This window comes from Hylobates moloch, unplaced genomic scaffold (genome assembly GCF_009828535.3).
Source record: "Hylobates moloch isolate HMO894 unplaced genomic scaffold, HMol_V3 SCAFFOLD_13, whole genome shotgun sequence".
Taxonomy (NCBI): Eukaryota; Metazoa; Chordata; class Mammalia; order Primates; family Hylobatidae; genus Hylobates; species Hylobates moloch.
The window spans coordinates 99,883,473-99,908,673 of record NW_026652288.1 but is presented as its reverse complement, the minus strand read 5'-3'; the positions used below and the strand labels follow the sequence as shown (position 1 = coordinate 99,908,673).

Genomic DNA, 25,201 nt, shown 5'->3' with positions numbered 1-25,201 from the left:
CTGGGAGGGACAGCATTAGGAGATACACCTAATGCTAAATGACGAGTTAATGGGTGCAGGAAATCAACATGGCACATGGATACATATGTAACAAACCTGCACATTGTGCACATGTACCCTAAAACCCTAAAGTATAATAAAAAAAAATAATAATAATAATTCTAAGGTATGTTTATCTAATTATGACTGAGGGTAAGCATCTTAACAATCGTTTGTTGCATTCCTTCCACATAACCATTTAGTTCTTCATTATACCCTGAAATATATCCATCTTCTCTCCACTAGTTTCAAATGGAAGCTTAAATAAATTTGTTTATTTGAGTCTAAACTCTCCATTTCTAAACTATTCTTTTACATTTACCTTATTATTTACATGTATCAGTACTAATTTTTGTAAAATGCATAGATTAAGATATCTTCATGTACAATAGGTCAGTGCCTCTTCTTTTTCTCAGAATTTCCCTAGGTATTCTTGCTTTATTTTTCAGTGGTAGTGATGGAGTTGTTTCATAAAATAAACATTGAAATACACCTTGTTTAAAAGAGGGGTATTGTCACAATAAAACAGGGAAAGCTTTATGCCTAAGGTTGGGTTAGACCTGGAACTGAAAGTGGTGTGTAGGAGAACAAAGAGTACCACCAAAGGGAAGAAAATGGAATAAATGTTCCAAAAATGAGATACTATTAGAAACCCAGAAGTTCCCTGGAATAAAACATGCACTTGAATGTGGAAAGTTATTAAGTAGCCAGCTAGCTCTGTAGGTCAGCATTTATAACCCCTACTTTTAAAGGCCTTGACAAACAGTGCTAAAGTTCTGACCTTAAACTTAAATTCCTTGGGCTCTTACTACCTGTAAACATGTACCCAACAGTCCTTCCCCTAGCATGCACTTCACCAGTCACAAGGAGCCATTATTAATGCACGTCCTGGTAGGAAGCATAACTTATAGAGAAGCTAGTAAGTTCTGAGAAAGAAGAAAATAAACACAGGCACCAAACCACTATCCTAAGCTGATTGTCCTTTAAATATGTCAAAATCCAGACTTTTCAGTGTCACTTCAGTGATCTCAACAATAGGAATCCTGTGTTTGCTGCTATTCCAGGTAACTACCTCTCTTTCTGGGTTAAGGTTTTCAGAGGTACTCTGAGGACTTGATTTGCTATAGATTTATACGTGAGCAACTTAACTCCTTCTACATTTAAAAGATTTCCTTCAAGCATTACTAGCGTCTTATGATTTCTTGTATTCACCAGTCAGAGGGACAAAACAAAATGTCCATGGCATTAGTCTTATTTCTCCTTTAATTAGTTCTATTGCTACTGAAATAAAGTGATTGCAAAGTTAACCTTTGTTTAACTTTGCTATGCTGTTAATTTTTTTTTAATTCAAAATGCTATTGACACAGAACAAAATGCTATGGCTGGATTAATTTAAGACACGTTTACTATTGCCTGCAACCATACTTGATGCTTGACAGTTTTTCAATGCTGAGTGATGTAGACAGAACCATTTTAGGATTTATTTCAGTTCCTCTGCTCCAGCATCCCTTTCTGACTAATAACGTGCATCTCTATAGCTGTGTGACTTCAATGCAAGGTATCTGAGAGATTTAGATCTAAAGTAAATTATAGCTTTTCTTACCTCTTCATAGTAACTGGAAGTTTGACAGCTAATGTGTTGGCAGTGAGGTGCTAATAATTTAATACTGTGTACTATTGCTAGCGTACAACACACAGAAAAGACATAGAAGTGATTTGAAAGTGAAATACTGGTTTTATTTGTTTATCTGTTAAGCTGGATCCCAAACGATTTCATCTACTCATAAATAAACTTTCTTTATAGACAAAATGTGAATGTTCATTTTCCTTTCACTTAGTATGCAAATCTATTTGCAGCATTCTAGCAAAAAACAATGCAACTCATTTTCTGTGCTTATAAATTGTTCATTACCATGCTCTCTGATGGCCAATTCATGGCTCCATCTGCAACTCCACCAATCTCTTTGCTCAGATAAACTTGATGGAGTAAATACAAGGTGCTGAAGAAGATGCGTTTGGGATTAAGGGGGGAAAAGACATATCTCACACAGAACTCCCAAGTCTATCACTTTAAATTTTGTAACTTCTTACTTGTACTTTTATGTGCATGTTAGAATCCAGGAAAATAAATACTTCAACTGACCTCATCAACTAAGTGTTTAGAGCTACATATAAATGCTGTTTAAAGACTTTCTCATTGTACAGGGAAGGAGTCCTGGTGCAAAGGGTCAAGCAAGCAAATAGATAATAAGATCTTTAGAAAGAAGTGCCTTTTTCCTTGTGATTTAGTGTATGAGATGTTGTAACCTATGACACTCAGTGCAGAGAACGAAGAGCATTATTTTAGAGTGCTTACAGTACTGGACTCTTCAAACAAAGCAACCAAGATGATTACTTTTTTTCTCTTCCCTGAAAAAGAGAAGACTGTAAATCTCAGCTGGAATGTCATGTGTCATGTGATCTTAAATGGACCTTACCCTTAGAGCAGGTTAAAGTCACCCTTTCACGAATATATATTTAATGCCCATTAATGCTAATAGGCTTAACTTCTGTTTCCATGTATGTACTTGGAACTTTTTTTTTTGCATGAAAATAATACTCACTAATAATGAACCTCTGACCTCTAGCTAAAACATGAAAACAAAAAATGCAAGGTGCACAAAAGCTCTTTAGAGCAAGCAAAATCTGCTTATAGAAAAAGCAAAAATTGTTGTAAAATCCATTTATATTGGTAGGTAGAAATGGAATCTGGTTCACAATATATATCTTCTGCCACTGCTGAGCTTAAGAATCCACCCAGAGATTTTTTTCAATTAAAAATTCTGTGTACCAACAATAAACTCTGCTACAGAGCTTTTAATTAAAAAAGCAAACGAAATGATATAAACCCACATTGTCTCTAGGCGCTGCTTGTATTAAAGGATTAGACTGATGAGATGTTTGGATTTTATTGTTCTAAACATGTATTTCAGTTGGTGCTCTCGGATCTACCATGTGAAGAAGATAAAATGTAAGTAAACAGCGAAAAACTCCATGTTTTTATTTAGCATTTAAAAAATCCAAAGTATAAAAAAGGCTCAAGCCATTAGAAAAAGCCCAGTTGAGTTTCAAATGGTCATTATAATCAGAAGAAAAGTACATGGTTTGTAAATGCAGATGGCTCGATTTTTTTTTCTGAAAACAGGAAAGGTAATTTTCATTACGATCAGCTTTGTTAAATAAATAAGAGGCCTAGTTGATTTCTAGATATTTTTGCACACTGAATTTATCTTCCTCAAGGTTTCAAGGGTACTTTAAGTTCATAAAAGAATCACGATGTTATCTATGGCTGCATCCACACTCAGAAATCACAGTGACCAAAGGAGGCAGTTTTCTGTATAACTCAGTTTAAAATGCAAGCAAACTAACCAAAGTTCTAACCTGCAATGTGTGTATATTTCAAAGTGCTTGTGATATGAATTATGTGAACAATTGACTCAATTTTTTCACTTTTTGTGCTATAGACTTAATGGTTCTCAGAATTCTATTCAGCAGATGAAGAGAAGGTGCCATTAATAATGATACTGATAATTAATATCTGTAATTCATTGTGACTTAGTGTCAGAAAAGCACTTCCACCCAGCACTGTCTCCTCCTGGTTGCAGCCCTTACTGTTAGCCAGCTGTTTTCAGTTTTCATTGCCTGTTACCCTCAAAGCCATGCTGTCTGTATAGCAGGAGGCTATGATTGTATCGTACAGCAGGAATTGGGACCATTCACCTGTTTCTGGTGGATCATGTTATTGTTAACAATCTGCTTACTAAATTTGTGCTGCTCTTTCAGCTTTTGCATGGCTCTCGATTGCTATTTCTTTATGTTAATTTTGGAACTGCTTTTTCACTCTGTCATATGCTGCTTGTGATGTAACAGAGTATTTGATTGTTTGCACGCTTATCTGACTCAGGATTTCCTGGCTGCCCTTATCTTATCTCCTCATCTTCTGCCTTTGACCCAGACTAACAAAATAAAGAAGTTCAGAATTGGAAAGGATCTTAAATGTTGAATCTAACTCTAATCAATGTGACAGAAAAATACGGTATTAAGAAAGTTTTTATGCTGACTTTAGAGCTACTGAGGCTACCGCTCTCCCTTTTAGGTGAAGGGATTGAAACCTAAGAGAAATAGTAAATTAGTAGTAGGGCTTCAGCTGGTACTTAGGTGTCACATTCTTTGGCTACATCATTGTGCATCTAAGTGTCTATAATGGTTATCATTATTTAATACAATTGCTTTTGAGTGAAAACAAAAAAAAAACCCTCAAATAAAATGTAAATTGGTAGAAAATAAAAACAAAAAAGAGAGTGGCTGGGAATGTAGGGTGGTCGTATAAGGTAAGTAAATGTATTGAAGATGTGCACAATATCTCAAATCTTTTGTTATCACAAGACAGTGTCAGTGGAATGAATCTATAAGGAAAGTCATGCTGTTTTCTGAGGGAGTAAAAAGTCTCCTCCAACAAAATCCTCTTTCTTTAAGTATATTTATAGAAGAGATTTCAGTTTCGAATCACTTCTTTGATCTGAGACATTATCTCCTGTTCAAATACACTACTCAGCCAAGAGACCATATTCATCCATTTACCAGCACTGCTATAAGAGGGTAACACACAAACATGGCAGATTACAGTGAAAGGGACCGTAAAGCTGGCCCACTCCAAATGTCTTTTAGAAAATGAGAAACACAAAAGGACAGTAGCTTGTCCGAAGTTCACATGCAAAATGGACACAGGAAAGGGAGATTTTGATTGGAATGCAAGGGAGCATCAAGGTAAAAACATGAAACATGGATCGCCTAGGTAGAGGCCATGGTGGAGGAGGTGCTGATTAGCTAGAAATAAAAACATTTGTATTAATCAACTACTATGTTCCAAGAATTGTGCAAAACGATTTGCATATATTTTCCATTAAAAACAAAACAAAACCAAACAAGAAACTGGTCGACCGGGCACGATGGCTAACCGTGTAATCCTAGCACTTTGGGAGCCAAAGTGGGCAAATCACCTGAGGTGGGGAGTTCGAGACCAGCCTGGCCAACATGGTGAAACCCCATCTCTACTGAAAATACAAAAATTAGCCTGGCGTGGTGGCGCGCACCTGTAATCCCAGCTACTCAAAAGGCTGAGGCAGGAGTATCGTTTGAACCTGGGAGGTGGAGGTTGCAGTCAGCCGAGATTGCACCACTGCACTCCAGCCTGGGTAACAGAGCAAGACTCCATCTCAAACAGCAACAACAACACTGGTCTATTTTATTATTCCCTATTTAAATTTGTTTTCAAACACCAGGGTATGTTTTTCTGATCCAATCCAATTATTTTACTTTTCTAACTGTATTTTTAACATAAACAAAACATTGCTGCTGTGCTGTCTTTTCATAAAATTTAAATGCTATAAGTAATTTATTTTATGAAATAAAACATGACAGAGCCCCTCTTATCATACTTCTGACTTAGTCCTCTTTTGATTAATAGCCAAGGACACTGATGTGCACGAATGCACAAAAATAGATTGATTTATGAAACAAATATGACTATATGTATAAAAGATTCTGTAAATTAACTGCATCGATAGATTTTCTAACGATATACCACATCTTGCTTGGCTTGATAAAGTCAAATAGTTTACGCAAGAGTAGGAAAGCAAGTTAAAAGGCAGAGCTTGGACTTGGATATGGGACTGAATCCTGGGCCCAGAATTTCAACCACGAAGTTATATTGTATATCCAACATTTAATCAATTATACATCTGGTGAAATATCTGAGAGATACATAGTCCATTCATTCTTTGAGATACTATACAATTTACTACCAGTTTCTGGGTAATATGATTCGTGACTCATCCATCCGTCAAATTACTGTAGCTGAATTACACTTAGGCCTATGCTGAGGAATGACTTTTTAAAAATAAAAAAAAATCGTGAAATTTGTTATTGAATTTATTCTGAGAATACTATGGAAAACATTGTTCTTATGTTAACAGTGTTCTCTTTATGAGGCCTCATAGCTTGAATTTTTCTCTGGTTTCAATGCCAGGAATAGTTGTGCATCTGGTGAGTAATGCTGTTCATTTTGTTAATTTTAGAGGACACTATATAACCAATAGTCTCTCTCTTTATGTTAGCTGCTAGGAAGCTCAAGTCAGATCTACAGTTCAATTCAAATTTTATATATGGTATTTACTATATTCAGTTTACAAACTGATCTCACTATTGGCCTATTCTGTTTGTCTGATCCTCACCAGGCTCTCATTTCTATTTTTTTTTTAATTTTCAATATTTCCTTAAAGCATTTGGAACACGGGATATTGGATTCATTCAGGCAATACCCCACACAGTAATATGAGGTTAGAGCTGGCTATTACTGTTCCCAGTTGCACCACTACATGGTTCTAAGAGACACGGACTCTGCAGCCAGAACATTTGGGTTTAAAACCTACTTCTACCACTTCCGGCTACGCTAATTTTGGCAAGTTACTTAATGTCTCTGTGACTGAGTTTTCGCAGTTGTAAAAGGAGAATTATAATAGTATGACCCTACCGCATAGTGGTGTAAGTTTGAGAGTCCGTTGTTTCACATGAAGTTACGCATCTGGTTTTAGAAGACTGTCTGCCCTAGAAAATGCTGAGTAATGTAACAGAGAAACCAATGAAGCAACTCTGCATATTTCTTCCTGAATTTATCAAATTCATAAATGCATAGTTAATCTAAGGTCCACAGATTCTCAGCACAGAGAAGAAGAATAAAGATCAACTCCTCTAACCATTTGTATAGCGCAGAAATCATCTCCATGACATCAAAGTCACAAAAGGAAATGGCTCTGATAAGGACAGAAATTATCTCCCTCAACAACGAATTCTAGATAGTTCTTATTCCAAATGTCTTTCTTACACATTATAGTCAGCTCTCACTTCCCCCGATGATTAATTTTCTTTTTAGCGTAATCGTACCAATTTGACCAATCCCTGAGGAATAATTTCATTTTCAAAAATATAACCTTTCCTATACTGAATATCTTGGAAGTAATATTTGAGTAATTAGAATACTCTTACTTTTTTAGGAACTCAAAAAGTTTCTGTTTAAAACTTGAATTTGAGAGAGAAATGGAAATAATGGTTCGAGGAGGGGAGCATATGGAGCCAGAAGACACATGTTGCAGTGTAGTTCTCTGCCTAGGTAGTGACCTCCCCTCTTCCTTTCTCCACCTGGAGTCTCAGTGGTACACTGTGCAAAATCCCAAAGGTCAACAAATGATCTCAAAGGTGCCTGCAATTTGGAACTTACATGAGTACTGCATTTCTCCAGCCAACTGCTTCCTAGCCATGTTATTTCTTATCAGAAGCTCCACCAGAGGGTGCACCAGCTAAGAAAAGAAAAGTGAAATAAAGTCAGTTTGGAAAATTGTTAGCCCAGGAAGAAAAAAAATAGAGGGCCTTAAAAATTAGATTTAAGAAACACAATGAGGTGGCTAATATTTAGAATTGAGTTCGACTATAAGTAAAGGGGCTATTTTAAAATAGAAAAAAAGTAAAAGAAGAGGAGGGAGATGAAATAACCCATACTCCTGACCATGAGCTTAGATGTCACAATTCAAAAAAAAAAAAAACCAAAAAAACAAAAACAAAAAACTTTCTGCTTTTTTAATTGGGTCAGGACACCAAGAGAATTTTCCCACATCTGCCTCTTAAAAAATCTATATTTTTAAGGTTTTAATTTTTTAATATAATATTTTAAAGTTCTTTTTACTACAAAGTGATTCATGTACATTACAATAATTCAAACAATATGAAAGGGATAGAGTTCTTCATAATGCCCATCTTCAAGAGAAGTGGGCACTTCAGTAGTCTGGTGTATATTTATGTCTGGTAGTAATTTTGGTGAAATTATTGTACTTGTGGAAAATAATATATACAAAGTAAGATTGAAGTCTCTATACCATTTTACTTAGCAAGACTTATTTATAAACATGTCTACATTATTTTTGATGATTGAATAATATTCCTTTGTAAGTAGGTCCCATTAATTATTTTTCACATCTTTTACTGATGGTCATTTGTCTTAGGATGCTTTTTAAAGTCACACTTCAGTTGCCATTTTTTTTTCCAGCCATACCTGTGAATTTTGCTGAAAATTCTGGGCGCTCAAAAGAACAAAGAGCAAACAAACAGAAAACAGAAAAAAAAAGACGCAGAGATTTATATGTGGAGGGGAATGAAATCATCTGTAGGCTGGGTGATTGGTTTTTGTCTTAAATGTTTGTGATAAAATTTTTAAATGGACACTTCACATATGTTAAAAGTCATTTCTGACTGGTATGATGATGAGATGACACACTGCCTCCTCAGGGAAGCTAGATGCAATAAATTAACTGACATTTATGAATGTCTTCAAACTGAAATGAACTGAGTTATTTTAACAATGGCTGAAGAAGATATGATTAAGTATAGTGTCTTCCCAGAAGCGTATCTGACTGTGAATAACAGATTTCCACTGTTCAAGCTCAGCTCAGAATACCTTAAAAGTAGCTTGTATATTGAGGTAGGAAAAAAGTCCATCAGCTCACTTACATTTAGTGTGCCATGTTAGGCATAGTGAGGGACTCTATACCTACGGAGTTATACCTCCCAAAAATCACTCTGTGAACTTTGTCTGTCTGTGATCTTTTAAAACTTGTCTCAAGAAAGATTCAGTGTGGCCAGACACACACAGGAGGGTCAACTTCCTGACTGAAGGAGTCAACTTCTAACTCCTTGGTAAATGGTAGGTATGGCCACGTTCATTCATTTTCCTCCTAGCCTAATTTCTTTCCTCACCGATTGTATAACAAGAGGGCAAACAGTTGTCCAATGCCTCCTATTCTCTACCAAAATATTCTTCCCTGGAGAATTTGAGTTTTACGTGACTGTAGCTCTCTAGATGAACAGAATATAGCTGTGGTGGTTATCTACCTAATACCAAACACCTGTGATTTGTTGTTCCTGAAGAGTTAGTCACTGCCTTCTCAAAGCTTAACAGTATTTGTAACTCTAGAATCAAACCCATAATAATGCATTTATCTGTTTATATATCAGTCTGATAATTTCATATTTACTTGTATTCTCAGTGCCTTGAATTAAGTGGGCATAAACATTTGCATAATTGTGCTGGGTGAGGGAAGGTGTGGGCTGGTATGGGAATATGTAGGTGATTGTTCTGGAGAAACAGGTGTGATCAATGCCAATTTTATTGGGTGAAAGAAATAGGCTTTGGCTATCCAGAGTTCCAGGACTAACGCTCTTCCTTTATCACCAGGTGTGTAAATTATAATGACCAACACCCTAATGGCTGGTATATCTGGTAAGGAATCTTCCATTTGTTTTATATGACGGTGGTATATACACTCTTTGTCCTAAATAATTTGAGATGGTACATGAAATCATACAGCTTAAAGAAAGATTAGGGGTCATGCAAATGAATATAGAAACATCACTTTCAGATTGTTGGCCAATGTTTACATAAACACTTCTTGTGACAAAGGGACTCACTATTTTAAAAAATAAGTTTATTTTAGAGTTGAAAATCTTTAACAGCAAAATAATTGTTATTTGTCTTGAAATCTCCCTAAATGATCCTCCACTGATATTAGTTCTGGCCTTAAAAGCCATTCCAAATGACCACTGTCTCTTCTATGAGATAATCCTTCAGATTTTTTTTTTTTCTGAGATACAGTTTTGCTCTGTCGCCAGGCTGCAGTGCAGTGGCGCAATCTCGGCTCACCGCAACCTCCGCCTCCTGGGTTCAAGAGATTCCCCTGCCTCAGCCTCCTGAGTAGCTGGGACTACAGGCGTGCACCACCACACCCAGCCAATTTTTTGTATTTTAGTAGAGACGGGGTTTCACCATGTTGGCCAGGATGGTCTCGATCTCCTGACCTAATGATCTGCCTGCCTCGGACTCCCAAAGTGTTGGGATTACAGGCGTGAGCCACCGCGCCTGGCCCCTTCAGAAATTTTAACCTCTTAAATCTTGACATTTGTATATTCTAAACTTAACATTGTCAGTTCACTCAGTTAGCTGGTTAGCTCCTTAAAGGCAAAGACCCTCTCTGCCGACTTTTGAATTTCTATCCCCAATATCTAAAGTGTGTGTAGCTGCTTAAATACTAACTGAATGGATGGATGGACGAATGGATGGATGGATGGATGGATGGATGGATGGATGGATGGATGGATGATGGATGGATGGATGGATGGATGGATGGATGGATGGATGGATGGATGGGTGGATGGATGGATGAATGGATGGATGGATGGATGCATGGATGGATGAATGGATGGATGGATGTCTGAAAGGAAGAATGGATGAATGAATTAAGACACTGCCTTTTAGAATAACCCTCCAATTTCTAAGGAGAAAATGATCATTACCACCTGGAAAGATCAACCCTTTCTGAGGCCAAAGAATATTTCCAGTTCAGTGGAAATGTATGGGTGGTGGTAGGAAATTGCTTAAGGAATTCAGTGTCCCACATTGCTTGTGGCCAGTCTAGCTAAGTCTTCACTCCACTTCTAGGTAGTAATGGAAGCTCTTAACTTCCCTGCACGCTCTACCTCATTCTTTTCTCGGTTACTTTTGGAGTCAGGATCCTGCTGCTGGTTCTGGTGGCAGCTCTTCTCTGTGGAGCCGTGGTCCTCTGCCTCCAGTGCTGGCTGAGGAGACCCCGAATTGATTTTCACAGGCGCACCACTGCCGTCTTTGCTGTTGGAGACTTGGACTCCATTTATGGTGAGTTGTCTGCACACTTCTGGACTCTTTTTTGATACTTTGTGGTTTTGTGGTTAATTGAAAAACTGTTCTCCCAAAAGCAGATCTGGGAACTTAGAAAAAGATGTGGCTTATTGCAGACACCAAGGCCTGCATTGAGGAGAGTTTAAGGGAGAAAATTTCATAAGAAAGACAATCCCAGAAGAAAGAAATGTGTCTCGGGAACTGACCCACAGTTAAGTATAAGGAAAGCAACTAAATATTTTGTTGTTCAATAAACAGAACAGAAGAAGTATGCAGGGCTGGGCAGTCCAGGTGAATGGTAGGGTTTAGGGTACCGAAAAGCACCTCTGAGCTTTTATTGTCAACCTATCTTAACTTGTATTTATAATTTCATTTACTGAGCTTTCTATGCTTTACAGAACTCATCTGAAGTAACATTGAACGACACTTACCAGATTGTCTGCGGTCAATGCAGAATCTGAAATTCCATAGAATGGTCAGGGGAATGTCGATTTTCATGCCCTTTCATCTCAGCGTTCTGATCCTGTCAGCTCCCAACCCCCCTCCCAAAACCACGCCCTTCCCTTCATTTTCTAGTTTGCATGAGGAAGTAAAGAAGGGAAGAAATTAAGGGCTTAGTTATTTGCAGCTGCCAGCCTTAGCCGTGAGTAGAAAAAAACAACCTACTGATTTCTGGGAGGCCATAATTGATAGCTATTTCTTCATCTTAAGTATCGTCTCAAGCAGGGACTGTTGTGAGACTTTATTCTAAGGTACTGCATTACACACTACAGTTACCTCGAGAGTGCTTAACAGAGATAATAGCCAAAGCCGTCTTTCAGAAACTGGGCCACCATGAAATTTGCAATAGATGGAGCAGGGTGTGCCCTGGGGAAAACTAACAGCAAGATGAAAAGTGGGGTAAAAATAAACAAAAATGTGTTAACATCAAACTTAGTTTTCTAAGATAATGATTATATTCACCTCCAGCTTTTTTTTTTTCCTTCAAAGGGTATTACTTAAGAGAGGCAATGCATTATCAGTTTGGGAAATGGTTCTTTTAGGAAGGATAATTAAAGTCACCAAAACAATAGTTCTTCCTCCTAAAATCAAAAGCACCTTCCACAGGCCATAGAGGGAAATAGGGTTATTGATCTTTTAACAAAATATGTTAGTCAAAGAAGTCAACATGCTAACATTGGACTATTTTTCTTAACCTCGAGGTATTTAATAAGTAAATGCAATTATGCTTCTTTTATCTGAACTTAAGTTTCTAAAAAGAAAAATGCAGCCTAGTATTTTCAGCTCTTCTCTCACTTTGAGAAAGACCTTTTACTCGACTATCTTGAATCTTAAAAGAATTTTGATTTTAATTTTAAGTATATTATTAAGCTAGACAGTTATACTCTTAAAAATTTTTAAAGCAGTTTATGTGCCATGGTTATACACTTCTTTATCTAATGTTTTTATATTTCTTGCATGGCAGTTTCCATATGTGCTCTTGAACTTGCCTGAACGTCATGGGTGTGAAGGAAGTGTCAAGGCTGATGTACTGCTTTAGCAATCTGCATGTGCTAGCACTGTGATGGGCAATAGATTCACATTCTCTATGTTACTCTGAAATCATTCAGAACAGGCAAAAAAAAAAAAAAAATCCTTGGGGATAAATTGCTTTTTTTTTAAAAAAAAAAAAAAAGAAGGTCACAATTTGTTTTACATCTGTCAAACGCTAAGCAGTAATTTGCGGATTTTCAGATATTATCTCTAATTCCTAAATATCAACTTGGTAAAGTGACTATTATTTATCTTAGAGGATGTTATTTACTTCTCTCATTCTCAAAGGGAAACATACATGCATAGATGTTTACTGCAAGTCAACTAATCGAGTTTAAACTGACCAGAATTGGGGCTAGGGAACCAGTGAAAATGTGGGCTGGTCACTCTCAGCCCCGCCCATCCCTGGACACTAAGTACAGCCTCACTATTTGAACACCTCCAGTTTTCGATAGAGCAGCTTTTCAGTGGTAAGTCTTGTGCTCCAGGATCTTCATGCCCATCCTCACTCTATTCTTTCCTCCCAACTCCACTGGTTTAACTTCTGGATCTTATTTTGCTCAAGAAACATTTAAACTCTTCCATCCTGAGTTGCACTGCAGATCTCTCTACTATTGATTCCCATTAATTACTCTGTCCTATTTATCTTTTTTTTTTTGCCTACCCTGGATTGATTGTTAGGTTGTTCCACCCACTGCCCATGTTCCGTCTTGTCCCAGGGATGCTCAGGATGGCAAGACAGGCAGGGAACAGCCATTCAGACAGTCTTTGATGTGGATAAGGTACCCAGAGCTGTGCTTTTTGGCATTCCTGTTTCTCTTCTCCAAAACAAAATACAAAAGGGTAAATTAGGAAGGGGTGATCTCCCATCTCTAGTGACTTCTTACCTAGTAATTTCTGGAAGTAAATTTCAGACAGTCAATATTTTAAGACAGTCTGAAACCTGGACCCATGCTAAACTTACGTTCCTCACTGGATCTTCATGATACCTTCACTTCTCCATACAAATGATTCTTCCTACCTAATATTTCTATAAAAAGAAGCTACTCTCCAAAAGGGAACTTAAAGAATCACTTGCTTTTGTGCCTACAGAAGGAGGTGAGGGTCAAAACCACAGCATCTACCTCCACAGCTCCCACAGAGTATATGCTCACAGCTGAGAACTGAGTCCAGCTGCCACAGGATTCATACGCCCACACCAAGGTGATGGGACTATGCTTCTGAATTTCCCTCACAGTCCCTGTTCAGAAGAGAAAGAGAAAAATGAGAAATCTCTGGAATGACACTGGTGACATGTTAGAATATAAAATAAGCTTTCTGGACTCCCTGCCATTTCTTGAGCACAAAGGTGAAGATGGGATGATCCCCACTGAATACAGAATGTGGGAAATGGGTCATTTGAAACATTTTAATAGAGAGACTAGATTTGATATATTCACCTTGGGTTCCTCCCAGAACTTAATTTTTTAAATTTTTACCAAAGCTTATGTTACTTAATTATCACCATTTATTGAATATATTAATTGAAATAGCTCGGCTCTTCCGACCTGTGGGGCAAAGGTTTGACTCACAGGATCTCCGGGAAGCTGCCCTCAACTGAGCAGAACTCAGAGGAAACTTTTGACTGAGAAACTGAGGTGGACAAATTGTGCTAATGTTAAAATACATAAAATAGAGAATTTCTTTCAATCAGAACTACTGACACTATTACATGCTGCAGGTTGCCAGTTATTCTGATTAGAAATACTAAACAGAAAAAAGAAAACACTTGGCTTGGATCCTTATAAGAGGTATGTAAGGAGAGTGTTGCCAACACAGCCCATCCCAATGTCTGGTGGAATTTCCTGTCTGGGAGAGTCTGTGGGTTCTCACCCAAACACCACAGACCACAGTAGCCTTTCCTGGGCTAATGTTCCTGTCTTTTCACAGTACTCTGCTGATTCAGTCTTTAGATAACTGGTCTTCCTTCCTCTTCATAGGATCTATACCCCTGAAGTGTGGATCCTAGACTCAGGGGCTTCTCAAAAGTCTTTGGATTCAGTAGAAGAGACTCTGGCCCTTACTGTGCACTCAAAGATCACTCTCCATGTCCACAATATGTTAGGAAGATCTTTACCCTTCAGAAAGGGAAAAATATTCCCTCTGATGCCCCCTGTTGTGGGCTGAACTGTGTCCCACTCAATTTCATATGTTCAAATTCTAACCCCAGTATCTCAGAATATGACTATATTTGAAGATAGAGCCTTTAAAAAGACAAAAGCAATGAAATTAAAATGAGGTAATTGGGATGAACCTTAATTCAATATGACCAGCATTCTTATAAGAAGATATTAGCATACAGACAGACAGGCACAAACTAAAGACCATGTAGAGACACAAGGAGAAGGGTGGCCACCTGCAATCCAAGGAGAGAGGCCTCAGAAGAAACCTACCCTGCTGACACCTTGGTCGTGGACGTCTAGACTCCACAATTGAGAGAAAATAAATTTATACACCTTGGTCGTGGACATCTAGACTCCACAATTGTGAGAAAATAAATTTATGTTATTTAAGTGATCCAGTCTGTGGTACTTTGTTATGACAGCCCTAGTAAACTAATACAACTCCTCTCTTGGGGAGTGAGGGGGAGGAAGAGGGGCTGTCAGAGAAAGAAGAAGAGGAGAAGATCAGAAGAAAGTCAAGAAGACAGAGAAGGAGAAGATGCAGAGCAAGAGAAAGAGGAAGAAGAGAAGAAACAGTATAAAATCAGATATTTTAAGGGCTAAAATTTAAACCTATTTATTTTATACAGACTCTAAGTTCTTCTTTTTTTCTTCAGCCCCACTTCCTCTTCCTGGTCCCAGCTCCAGAATCTCCTCCTCTTTCTTCTCTCCTTATTATGCTCCCCTGAACTTCACTCATCTTCTGGATCCGGTTCTCCTTCCCCATCTCTTCTACAACCCAGAGAGCGTCCGATCAATGCCCTCATGTCTTCTCAGATGGCATCATCCATGCCATAGCTTCTGAGACCTTCTTAGTTCCTTCTGTAAATTGTCAAAGATGAATAGTTCTAGTATTATGTGGGTGTGTTTTGTTCAGTATCTGTGTTGAGATAATTTCTTTTCATTCGTTTTGATGTTTTCCTATCTTAGTGTATTAGTCCAGTTTCATGCTGCTGATAAAGACATACCCGAAACTGAGCAATTTACAAAAGAAATAGGTTTAATTGGACTTACAGTTCCATGTGGCTGGGGAAGCCTCACAATCATGGTAGGAAGCAAGGAGGAGCAAGTCACATCTTAGATGGATGGCAGCAGGCAAAGAGAGAGTAAGGAAGATGCAAAAGTGGAAACCCCTGATAAAACCATTAGATCTTATGAGACCTATTCACTACCACAAGAACAATATGGGGGAAACCACCCCACCATTCAATTGTCTTCCACCAGATCCCTCCCACAACATGTGGGAATTATGGGAGTACAAGTCAAGATGAGATTTGGGTGGGGACACAGCCAAATCACGTCACTCAGTATCTTACCTAATTTAATAATGCCTTCAGAATATCTCCTAAGTGATAATACAACTGAAAACACAGGAGACTTCCTGTATTGGTCCATTCTCACATTACTATAAATAAATACCTGAGACTGGGTAAATTATGAAAAAAAAGTTTAAATTGGCTCATGGTTCTGCAGGCTGTACAGGAAGCATCATGCTGGCATCTGCTTGGCTTCTGGGGAGGCCTCAGGGAACTTAAATCATGGCAGAAGTCAAAAAGGGAGCAAGCACTTCACATGGCTGCGCCAGGAGGAAGAGAGTGGGAGGCAGGAGGTGTTACACACATTTATACAACCAGATCTCATGAGAACTCACTATCATGAGAACAGCACCAATGGTATGGTGCTAAATCATTCATGAGAAACCATTCCCATGATCCAGTCAACTCCCACCAGGCCCCATCTTCAACACTGGGGATTACAATTCAACATTGGATTTGGGTGGGGACACAGATCCAAATCATATCAATCTGCAAAACCAGTTTTCTCCCCCTTCTCAAATGCAGAAATGGGAAGTGAAAACACACATTGAGCCATAGACAGTGTTTTTTTTTAAAAGGAATGTATGCAAATTTTTAGTAAAGATTGAGAAAAAAGAAGAAAAAAATCACTAAAATCATCACATGACCACCTGTATCCCAAATCTCTATTGTTTGTGATCATTGCTCAGCAGTTCATAAATCCAAGGACTATAATTCTGATGGGGTAAAACAGATATTAAAAATAGTTTTTTTTAAAAAAGATAAGGAGTTTGGTTTAGTCAATTAGGTGAATTGTTTTGTTTTATTTTTTAAATTTGTATATTAAAAGTAGGCAATGTCATAGGAGTTTTGGAGTTTATTAAAAATGAAAGATTGTTTTTATTTTAATTTACTAAAAATAAGGATGACAATAAGGTTTTATTAAAAATAAAGTTGTGATGCTGAATAAAAGCCCATCTTAATAAGGAAGCAAAATATTTAAAGATAATTAATGGAACATGGAGTTTTGGAGGTGAGAAAAAAGAACAAATAGAGCTTGAGGCAGAAATTGACTAGGCATTAGAAAAGAGAGAATTTGAGAGCATAGGAGAGGGACCCCCACAATTGTTTGTCCCTGTTTTTAATAAAACATAGTCAATTACATAACATTCAAATAAGGGTCCCTTTGCCTTTATGCCATGAGGTCTGTGGATTGGAGCTGGGTTCCCTCAGGCTTGACAAGGCTTCCTAATGAGGTTCCCTGCCTTTCCTGAGCTGATCTCAAGGTGAAGCTCGAGGTGACACCCCTCCTAGGGACACTCATCCTGGCTTAGCTTCTCATTGGGGCTGATCGCTTGATAATGCTGCCCTTCAACTATACAATCTCTCTGATCCCATTTCTTCTGCAGTTTCAGGGATAATCTTCCCTCTTTCTTATTTCTGGGAAAATAGAAATACCAGCATTCCAGCAGTGATTATATACAAGTGCTCTGGGCCAGGGAGAAAAAGGAGGGCTGCAGAGAGGTGAACAAGAAGCAGGGTCTTACAGGCTCTGCTGTCTTCTCCCTCCAATCTCCCAGGATTCTTTTATTTTATGATTTTTCAGAAATCCCATTTCCCTATGTTTCATGTTCTAAGTGTAAATATTCTGTGACTTATTTTCAGTAATAAAAAAGGAAGTATTTCATTCACAGATTTTCATGGAAAGACATGATAACAGTAATGACTCATTCAGTGAGCATTTCTCAGGAGCCATGCTCTGTGCTAACACTTGACATCCCTAATCTCATTTATTCTTCCGTACCACTCTACAAACGTTCACTATCATTCTGACCATTCTACGAATGAGGGAACAAAGGCACTTAGAGATTAAGCACATAGTAAGTAGATGGCAGAACTGTGATTCAAATTCAGTCCTTCTGGCCACTCCCATAGAAGAGAAAGGAATGAGGTAAAGGAAAGAGAAGAAATAGGTAGAAAGAACATGAAGAAAGAGGTGAAGTCTATTTCAGTGATTCTTAAAAACATAGGAAATCTCAACTCTGACTATAAAAACTAAGCAGTAATTGTATTGGTTTTACAAAATTAAACAATAAACTCTGATATCTTAGACAGCAGTTCTGTAAAAACTATAGGATTTTTGCTGGCATTTTTAATTCAGTTCTGTCAGCTTCTTAATTTGTCAAAAGATAAAAATGCCTGCTCTCCCCAGCATCCAATCACTTGTTATTATATGTAAACATGCTTTGAAAAAAATGGAAAACTGATATAACACATATTTGGTTTTCAAAACTTCCTGAGCATATTGGCTTAATTATGTTTGCCAAACGCCTTGTGGTTTTAATAACGAGTTTAAGATCAACAGCAACATTTGTAGTAAGAAGATAATGAGTTTTCTACGAAAGTAACTGAGAAGACGCTATGACTGGGAGCACAATATTGACAGTGGCAATCGTACAAATAAATTGGAGCTAGTACAAATAATAGATGTGTCAAGTCAGTTTGGTTGACCATTTCTAGGCAGAAAGATAGTTACCCTTGACTTTGTACTGAATACACTAGGCGCAGTTCACCAAGAAAATAGCCATCATTCATTACAAGTATTCACAATGGAGGAAATTGCTGGGGCAACTGTATTTTACCAATGTTAACTCTGATTGATCAAGTCCCACAGACTTATCTGACATCAACCCAAACTTACTAACTGCAAAAGGTTCTAACTCCTTGATACTTTTCATTTAATAACTTCTATATTATAATTAATAATAATAATGTTTAAATCATTATTTAACTAGGAAAACAGGATGGATTGAAAAATAATATTGTAAATAAAAGAAGATGCATGCACGTTCCTAGCATTAGAACTGTTCTTGACATATTGTAATAATAATAGTAAACCATGATGCATAATTCCTGTGCCAGGCCTTGTTTTAAGTACTTTATGCTCATTTAGCCTTGCTTTTATAGAGGTAGACACTAGTATTATACCTTTATTGCCTAAGAGAAAGCTGAGGTAAAGAAATATTATGTAATAGCCCAAAAGTAGACTATTTAATTAAATAGATAACACTAAGAAAAGTGCTAAGCCAGAAGGTGAGACATATATTCTAAATACAGCCTCACCCTTTACATACTTGAATTATTAGTCTTTGCTCTGGTACCAGTGAGATAAGAAATAAGACAAACACAACTGTATGAAAATCCATTATTCTAAATTAGCATTATGTGCTTCAAAGTAATCATTTTGAGTAATCTCCATATGGATCCTAGTGAAGCAGCTAATGCCTAATATGCAACTACTCTTTGAGTTCTTTTGATCATTGTGGCATGTTCTTTGGAATATTCCTAATGGCATCAAATCTTAATCCTTTAAGGAGGGTCAGCAAACTTTTTCCATTAAAGACAGATATAAAATGTTTTTGGCTTTGCAAAATATGTGGTCTAGGTGGGGACTACTCACCTCTGCCATGGTAGTGCAACAGCAGCCATAGACAATATGTAAATGTATGAATAAGATTGTGTTTCATAAATTCAGTATACAAAAACAGAGGCCAGATTTAGTTCACGGGACTAGTTTCTTTTCAAAGATGAATTTTTGATGGTTGCTATTGTTTTGGCAGAAAGCAGTCAAAATCATTTAAAGGTAGGTAAAGATCCAAGTGAATATATCCAGGTGAATACGTATTCTTTATATATAAGCATCTATATAAAACAATCTTTGTATATAGTCATATATTAATATAAAGATGGTTATAAAATAGCACTATTTTTTGTGTGTGTTACCCAAACACAGTCTTTCAAGGAAATACTAACAGACAATTTCCAAAAAAGCCATTAGAATAAGTGCATAGTCTTTCAAGGTTACCAGTTAGTGGAAGAAGAGGCCAGTTTGTAATAGTTAATGGCCTATATTATGCCTAATCTAGAAGTCAAGAACTTTGATTTCCAAGTATTTTTTTTTAATTTTAGAATATATTCTCTTTATTGTGTGTGTATACTTTAAATGCATGCTTTCATCACTGAGCTTAACATTTTTACTATTTACTAAAGAGAAATAATTAGTTATTTATATTAGTTGAAGTTTGCAACCATACATGTAAAATAATACAGTTTAGAAAGTGATATTTTAATTTTTCTAATGCAACTTAACGTTTCCCATGTTGGGAGCATTAGCTGAAATGCCATCAGTGTTGAGGAATCCTGTTCTGTGATCTACAAAAGAGGATATTCCTTCTAGTTTCAGCTGCTAAATTGTAAATCCTTCTTGATGGGTTAGACAATGATGATTTCATCAGTTGAGGCAAGCAATTTTTTTTTTTTTTTTTTGCTGTGGTGACTAAACCTTCACTGCAAAGAGCAAGATAGTTGTAATTTTTTTCCCATAGATACAGATAATTTTCTGTTGCTTCAGTGATCCAAGCGATGCCAGAGTTTATTGGGCAGTTCATGTACTTATGTTTTATGCGCACTAGAAAGATTACAAGTCTTCATCTTTCTCTTTCCAGGGACAGAAGCAGCTGTGAGTCCAACTGTTGGAATTCACCTTCAGACTCAACCCCCTGACCTACATCCTGTTCCTGCTCCATGTTTTGGCCCTTTAGGCTCCCCACCTCCATATGAAGAAATTCTAAAAACAAGCTGATTTTAGGTGTGGATTATCAATTTAAAGTATTAACGACATCTGTAATTCCAAAACATCAAATTTAGGAATAGTTATTTCAGTTGCTGGAAATGTCCAGAGATCTATTCACATAGTCTGAGGAAGGACAATTCGACAAAAGAATGGATGTTGGAAAAAATTTTGATCATGGAGATATTTAAATAGTAAAGTAGCAGGCTCTTGATGTGTCACTGCTGTATCATACTTTTATGCTACAGAACCAAATTAATGCTTCTCCACTAGTACCCAAATAGGCAACAGTTAGGTGCTGGAAGTTGTTTCCATCAGATTTAGGACTCCACTGCAGTATACATCACACCATTTTCTGCTTTAAACTCTTTCCTAGCTTGGAGTCCATAAAAATTATTGTAATTTAACAATAGCCCAAGCCGAGAATCCAACATGTCCAGAACCAGAACCAGAAAGATAATATTTGAATGAAGGTGAGGGGAGACAGTAGGAAAAAGAAAAGTTTGGAGTTGAAGGGTAAAGGATAAATGAAGAGGAAAAGGAAAGGATTACAAGTCTCAGTCCACGAGGTTTTATGCCTCAACCTGAAGAGGAAGAAATTGTAGATAGAAGGTGAAGGAGACTGCTGAAGATATGGAGCACATATAATGCCAATATGGGGAGAAAAGAAAAGTTCTCCTTTTACAGGAATGAAAGCGGCTTCCATAGTCCATAGCGTTTCTCTGGAGCCTCAAGGCTTGGCATTTATTGCAGCACCATGCTAAGAACCTTCGGCATAGTTATCTGTTCTCATGAGGACTGCATAAGTGGCAATGAGACATCTTCAAGTGGCATTTTGGCAGTGGCTATCAGCAGGGGGAGGGAAAAATACATCCATTGCAGATGTCATATAATCTTCAGCTGACAAATTTGTTGAACAAAACAATAAACATCAGTAGATATCTAAAATTTAGCTTGACCAAACTTATTTCCTAATCTTCTTTTTCCAGATCTGTTTTATCCAAATCTTCCCCATCTCAGTTAACTGCAACTGTTGCTCAGGCCAAAAAATACTTGGAGCCATAGAAGCTAGGGTAATCCTTTTTAATAAACTATTTTTAGAGCAGTTTTAGGTCCACAGGAATATTGAGCAGAAGGTAGAGAGATTTCTTATATACACCCTGCTTTGACACTTACATAACCTCCCCCATCACCAACATTTCTTGCCAGAGTGATACACTTCTTACAATTGATGTGCCTATACTGACACCATTATCATCCAAAGTCCATAGTTTATATTATGATTTACTCTTGGTGTTGTATATTCTGTAGGTCTGACAAATTTAGAATGACATGTACCTACCATTATAGTGTCACACAAAGTAATTTCACCACCCCTGAAAGTCATCTGTGCTCTATCTATCCATTCTTCCCTCCCTTCTAAATCCAAAAAACCACTGATCTTTTTATTTTCTCCACAGCTTTGCATTTTTAGAATGCCCTATAGTTGGAATCATACAGTATGTAGTGTTTTCAGGTTAGCTTCTTTAACTTAGTAATATGCACGTAAGTTTCCTCTATGTCTTTTCATAGCTTGATAGGTCATTTGTTTTGAGGGTTAAATAAAATCCATTGTCTGGTTTACCAAAGTTTATGTATGCCTTCACCTGCTGAAGGATATCTTGGTTGCTTCCAAGTTTTGGCAATTATGCATAAAGCTACTGTCAATATCCATATGCAAGATTTTGTGGAGACGTAAGTTTGTAACTCCTTTGGGTAAAAACCAAGGGCATGTTTGTTGGATTGTATGTTTAGTTTGCAACAAAACCACTAACCTGTCTTTCAAAGTGTCTGTACCATTTTGGAGTTCTAGCAGCGATGAATGAGAGTTCCTGTTGCTCCACATCCTCACCAGCATTTGATGTTGTCAGTCTTCTGAATTTTGGCCACTCTAATAGATGGCAGTGGTATTCCATTGTTGTTTTAATTTGCAATTCCCTAATGATATATGATGTAAAGAAACTTTCGATATGTGGAGTGATCTTTTTACAGTATAAGGAGCATCATGTACTTTAACTAAACTCTAACTGAGGCGCTCCACCTCAGTCAAGGAAAATGTCAAATTCCTTGACACATGGCTCTATATGATCTGTACTCCTTCCCTGTCTCCATTCTTGTGAATTTCCCTTTTATTCATTTGTTCCAGAAACATTGTCCTCAAACGTATCAGGTACTAGCCTAAACCCATATTGCAGTTATTTTTGTCCATAACATTCTTCCACCAGATATCAACATTGCTTCACCAACTCACCTACTTGAATTCTTTGTTCGAAAGTCACTTTCTCAATTAGGCCCAACCTTTCTATTCTACTTTAAATCGCAGCCTCTCCCAACCCTGACACTCTCAACCTCCTTATACTAGAAACACTTTTCACTTTTCCATAGCACTTACCCTCTTCTACTGTGCTATACAGCTGAATTCTACTGGTAGTCTGGTACATTTCTTCTAGGGCTAGAATGTAAATCCACAAGTGAAGGAACTCATTGCCTGGTACTAAGACTAAGTTTTAAAGTAATGTTTCCTAGTTCTGGCAATTCCCAAAAAACTGGATGAGGATTTAATGGGGATAAGGCCTTATGAAAGTGAGGGTGAGTAAAAGCCAGAGACAGCTGACTTAGTGCTGTTAATATAATCTCACTTATATCTACCGATGAAAAAGATCTGAAGAAGCATGTGTTTATGTACTGCGATAATCCCTGGTGTGTGTGTAGGGCTTTATAGTGAACAAACTGCTTTCATATACGCTATCAGATTTTATTCTAATGACAATTTTGTGACCTGGCTATTCCTAACTTCAAGTTAAACATGGTAGAATGAAGACATCTACTCTCTTCAGAAACCTACTAAGATTATAGGAAAGAAATTAAAATGTTTTTAATTCACAGAGACAGAGGTAAGAAGATGACAGTAAGAAGAAAGTTAATCATAAGATTTTAGTAGTTGGAAAGATGAATGAGATGGACACAGATGGTTGTCATGATTCACTGAGATTTTGAGCTTCTCCACTTTGCTAAGTTTCAGGGAAGAAACAGAATGATTAAGCTAATATTTGCTACGGCAATCCAGAAATGTCCAAGAATTAGAGGCAAAAGAAGTGAATTCTGAAAATGATAATGAAGTTAGTCTATAGGAAAACAGCATTGCAGCAGCCCCAAGAAGAGCCAGTTCCAACCAGAACATAACAGCAATGAGCTACAGGAAACAAGAGGAATCATTAAAGAAAAATATATATGTAGATTTAATGTTAAATTAGCAGTAAGTGGAAAACAGAAGAAGTGAAAAAAACAAGGCATTTATTAAATCCATGAAAAACAAAAATTGGATTAACTATAAAATGGTTAAGCTATGAAAATTACAAATAATTAGTACTGTTAAAAATGATTAAGCTATGAATAATGTAAATAATTAATATTTAAATTAATTAAAATGTTTAAATTAATATTTTAAATATGTATTATTTATATTAACAAGATAGGCAAAGGGAAAAGGTTTGTGAAGGAAGGTGGCAGGATACAGTAAGAAACCTAAATGCTAATCTCAGATTGTGAAAATTTAATTCATTAAAGGAAAAACCAAATGATGCCAAAACACATCATTTTAGAATTAGATCATAAATATTTGTAACAAAATACTTAAAGAGTTGAAAATTGTTGTCTCAAGAAATTGAACTCAGAGATAATGTGTGGATTAGGTATGGCAAAAAAGTACTGATTTCTATTACGATTCTATAGTACTACTTGACTTTTAAAATTAAGTTCATTTATTACTTAAATAGGAAGAAATATAAAATTAAACAAGTACATGATTTGGCAGTGTTATAGCTTGTAATTCCAAGCCAACAAAGGAAGTCATACTATAAAGAAGTAAAAAATGTGAAACATATCTTCAGATAATTGGGCTACAGGTGATTTTATTTTTTATGTTTCTCGATTTTCTAATTATTTAATTAGACTTCCAAAGTATATATATACTTTTAGAGTTGAAAAGCTCACAAATTCTGTTTTAAAAAATAGACAAAAAGTTATCTATCTATCATCTATCTATCTATCTATCTATCTATCTATCTATCTATCTATCTATCATCTAGCTATCTATGCATGTATGTCTGCTTTCATTTAATAGATGAGAAAGTGTGGGCCCTGGAAGAGGATTTGACTTGCCCAAGTTATATAGCTAATTAGCATAAGAAACAAAATTAGAGACTAAGTATTGTCATCTTTCAGTTCCTATTTCAGGTATTTTTCCACTATGATCTTCTAATTTTAAAAGTGATTATAATAAGTAAACATCAGAGAATGAACAATATAACTACATTGATCTCAAATGAGTGACTCTAAGAAAAAGTTTTTGTTTGTATCCTATGAGCTACGTATGCTACACCCCATTGCATTTACAGAGCAGGCAGTGGTTATAATTAACCCTTAGAAAAGCGTAAGCACATCTAGAAACAGAGCTAATGATTTAGCAGCTAATTTGCCTAAGACAGTAGTGAAAGTCGGAGTTGAAGTAATTGGAATTTATTTTAAAGTTAATTGCGTTTATGAGTCAGTACACTTCAAACAAAAGTACCTGTTCGGTGTTGATTGGTTGATTGGTTTATTTCTGTTTGTAATAGGATTGAATTTTCTTCCCATGTTAAAGAATGGTATTTGTTTGTTTGTTTGT

At 36.7% G+C, this 25,201-nt stretch overlaps 2 protein-coding genes across 4 annotated transcripts in view; one reads left to right on the top strand and one right to left on the bottom strand.

The window, feature by feature from the left end:
* IL1RAP (interleukin 1 receptor accessory protein) overlaps positions 1–10,735 on the bottom strand; it is a 221,563-nt gene extending 210,828 nt beyond the window's left edge. Inside the window, exons 1-2 of the mRNA XM_058426921.1 lie at positions 10,660–10,735; positions 7,355–7,433 (exon numbers count right to left, since the gene is read on the bottom strand). Of these exons, the coding sequence (XP_058282904.1) occupies positions 7,355–7,356 (2 nt within the window). The 5' untranslated portion in view covers positions 7,357–7,433; positions 10,660–10,735. The remainder of the gene's footprint in view (positions 1–7,354; positions 7,434–10,659) is intronic.
* On the top strand, positions 937–21,444 carry TMEM207 (transmembrane protein 207). 3 transcript variants are annotated; one of them, XM_032172307.2, is made up of 5 exons: positions 937–1,103; positions 3,012–3,049; positions 9,362–9,406; positions 10,692–10,834; positions 20,372–21,444. In XM_032172307.2, exons 1-5 carry the CDS (start codon positions 1,029–1,031, stop codon positions 20,506–20,508), a joined length of 438 nt encoding a protein of 145 aa, XP_032028198.1. In that variant the 5' UTR covers positions 937–1,028; the 3' UTR covers positions 20,509–21,444. The 3 variants fall into 3 exon arrangements, 1 of the variants encoding a protein (XP_032028198.1); XR_009209456.1 differs by lacking the exons at positions 937–1,103; positions 3,012–3,049; positions 9,362–9,406; positions 10,692–10,834 and adding an exon at positions 11,374–11,480 and having other exon boundaries at positions 20,372–20,477; XR_009209455.1 differs by lacking the exons at positions 937–1,103; positions 3,012–3,049; positions 9,362–9,406; positions 10,692–10,834 and adding an exon at positions 11,487–11,589 and having other exon boundaries at positions 20,372–20,479.
* Positions 21,445–25,201: the final 3,757 nt, after the last annotated feature.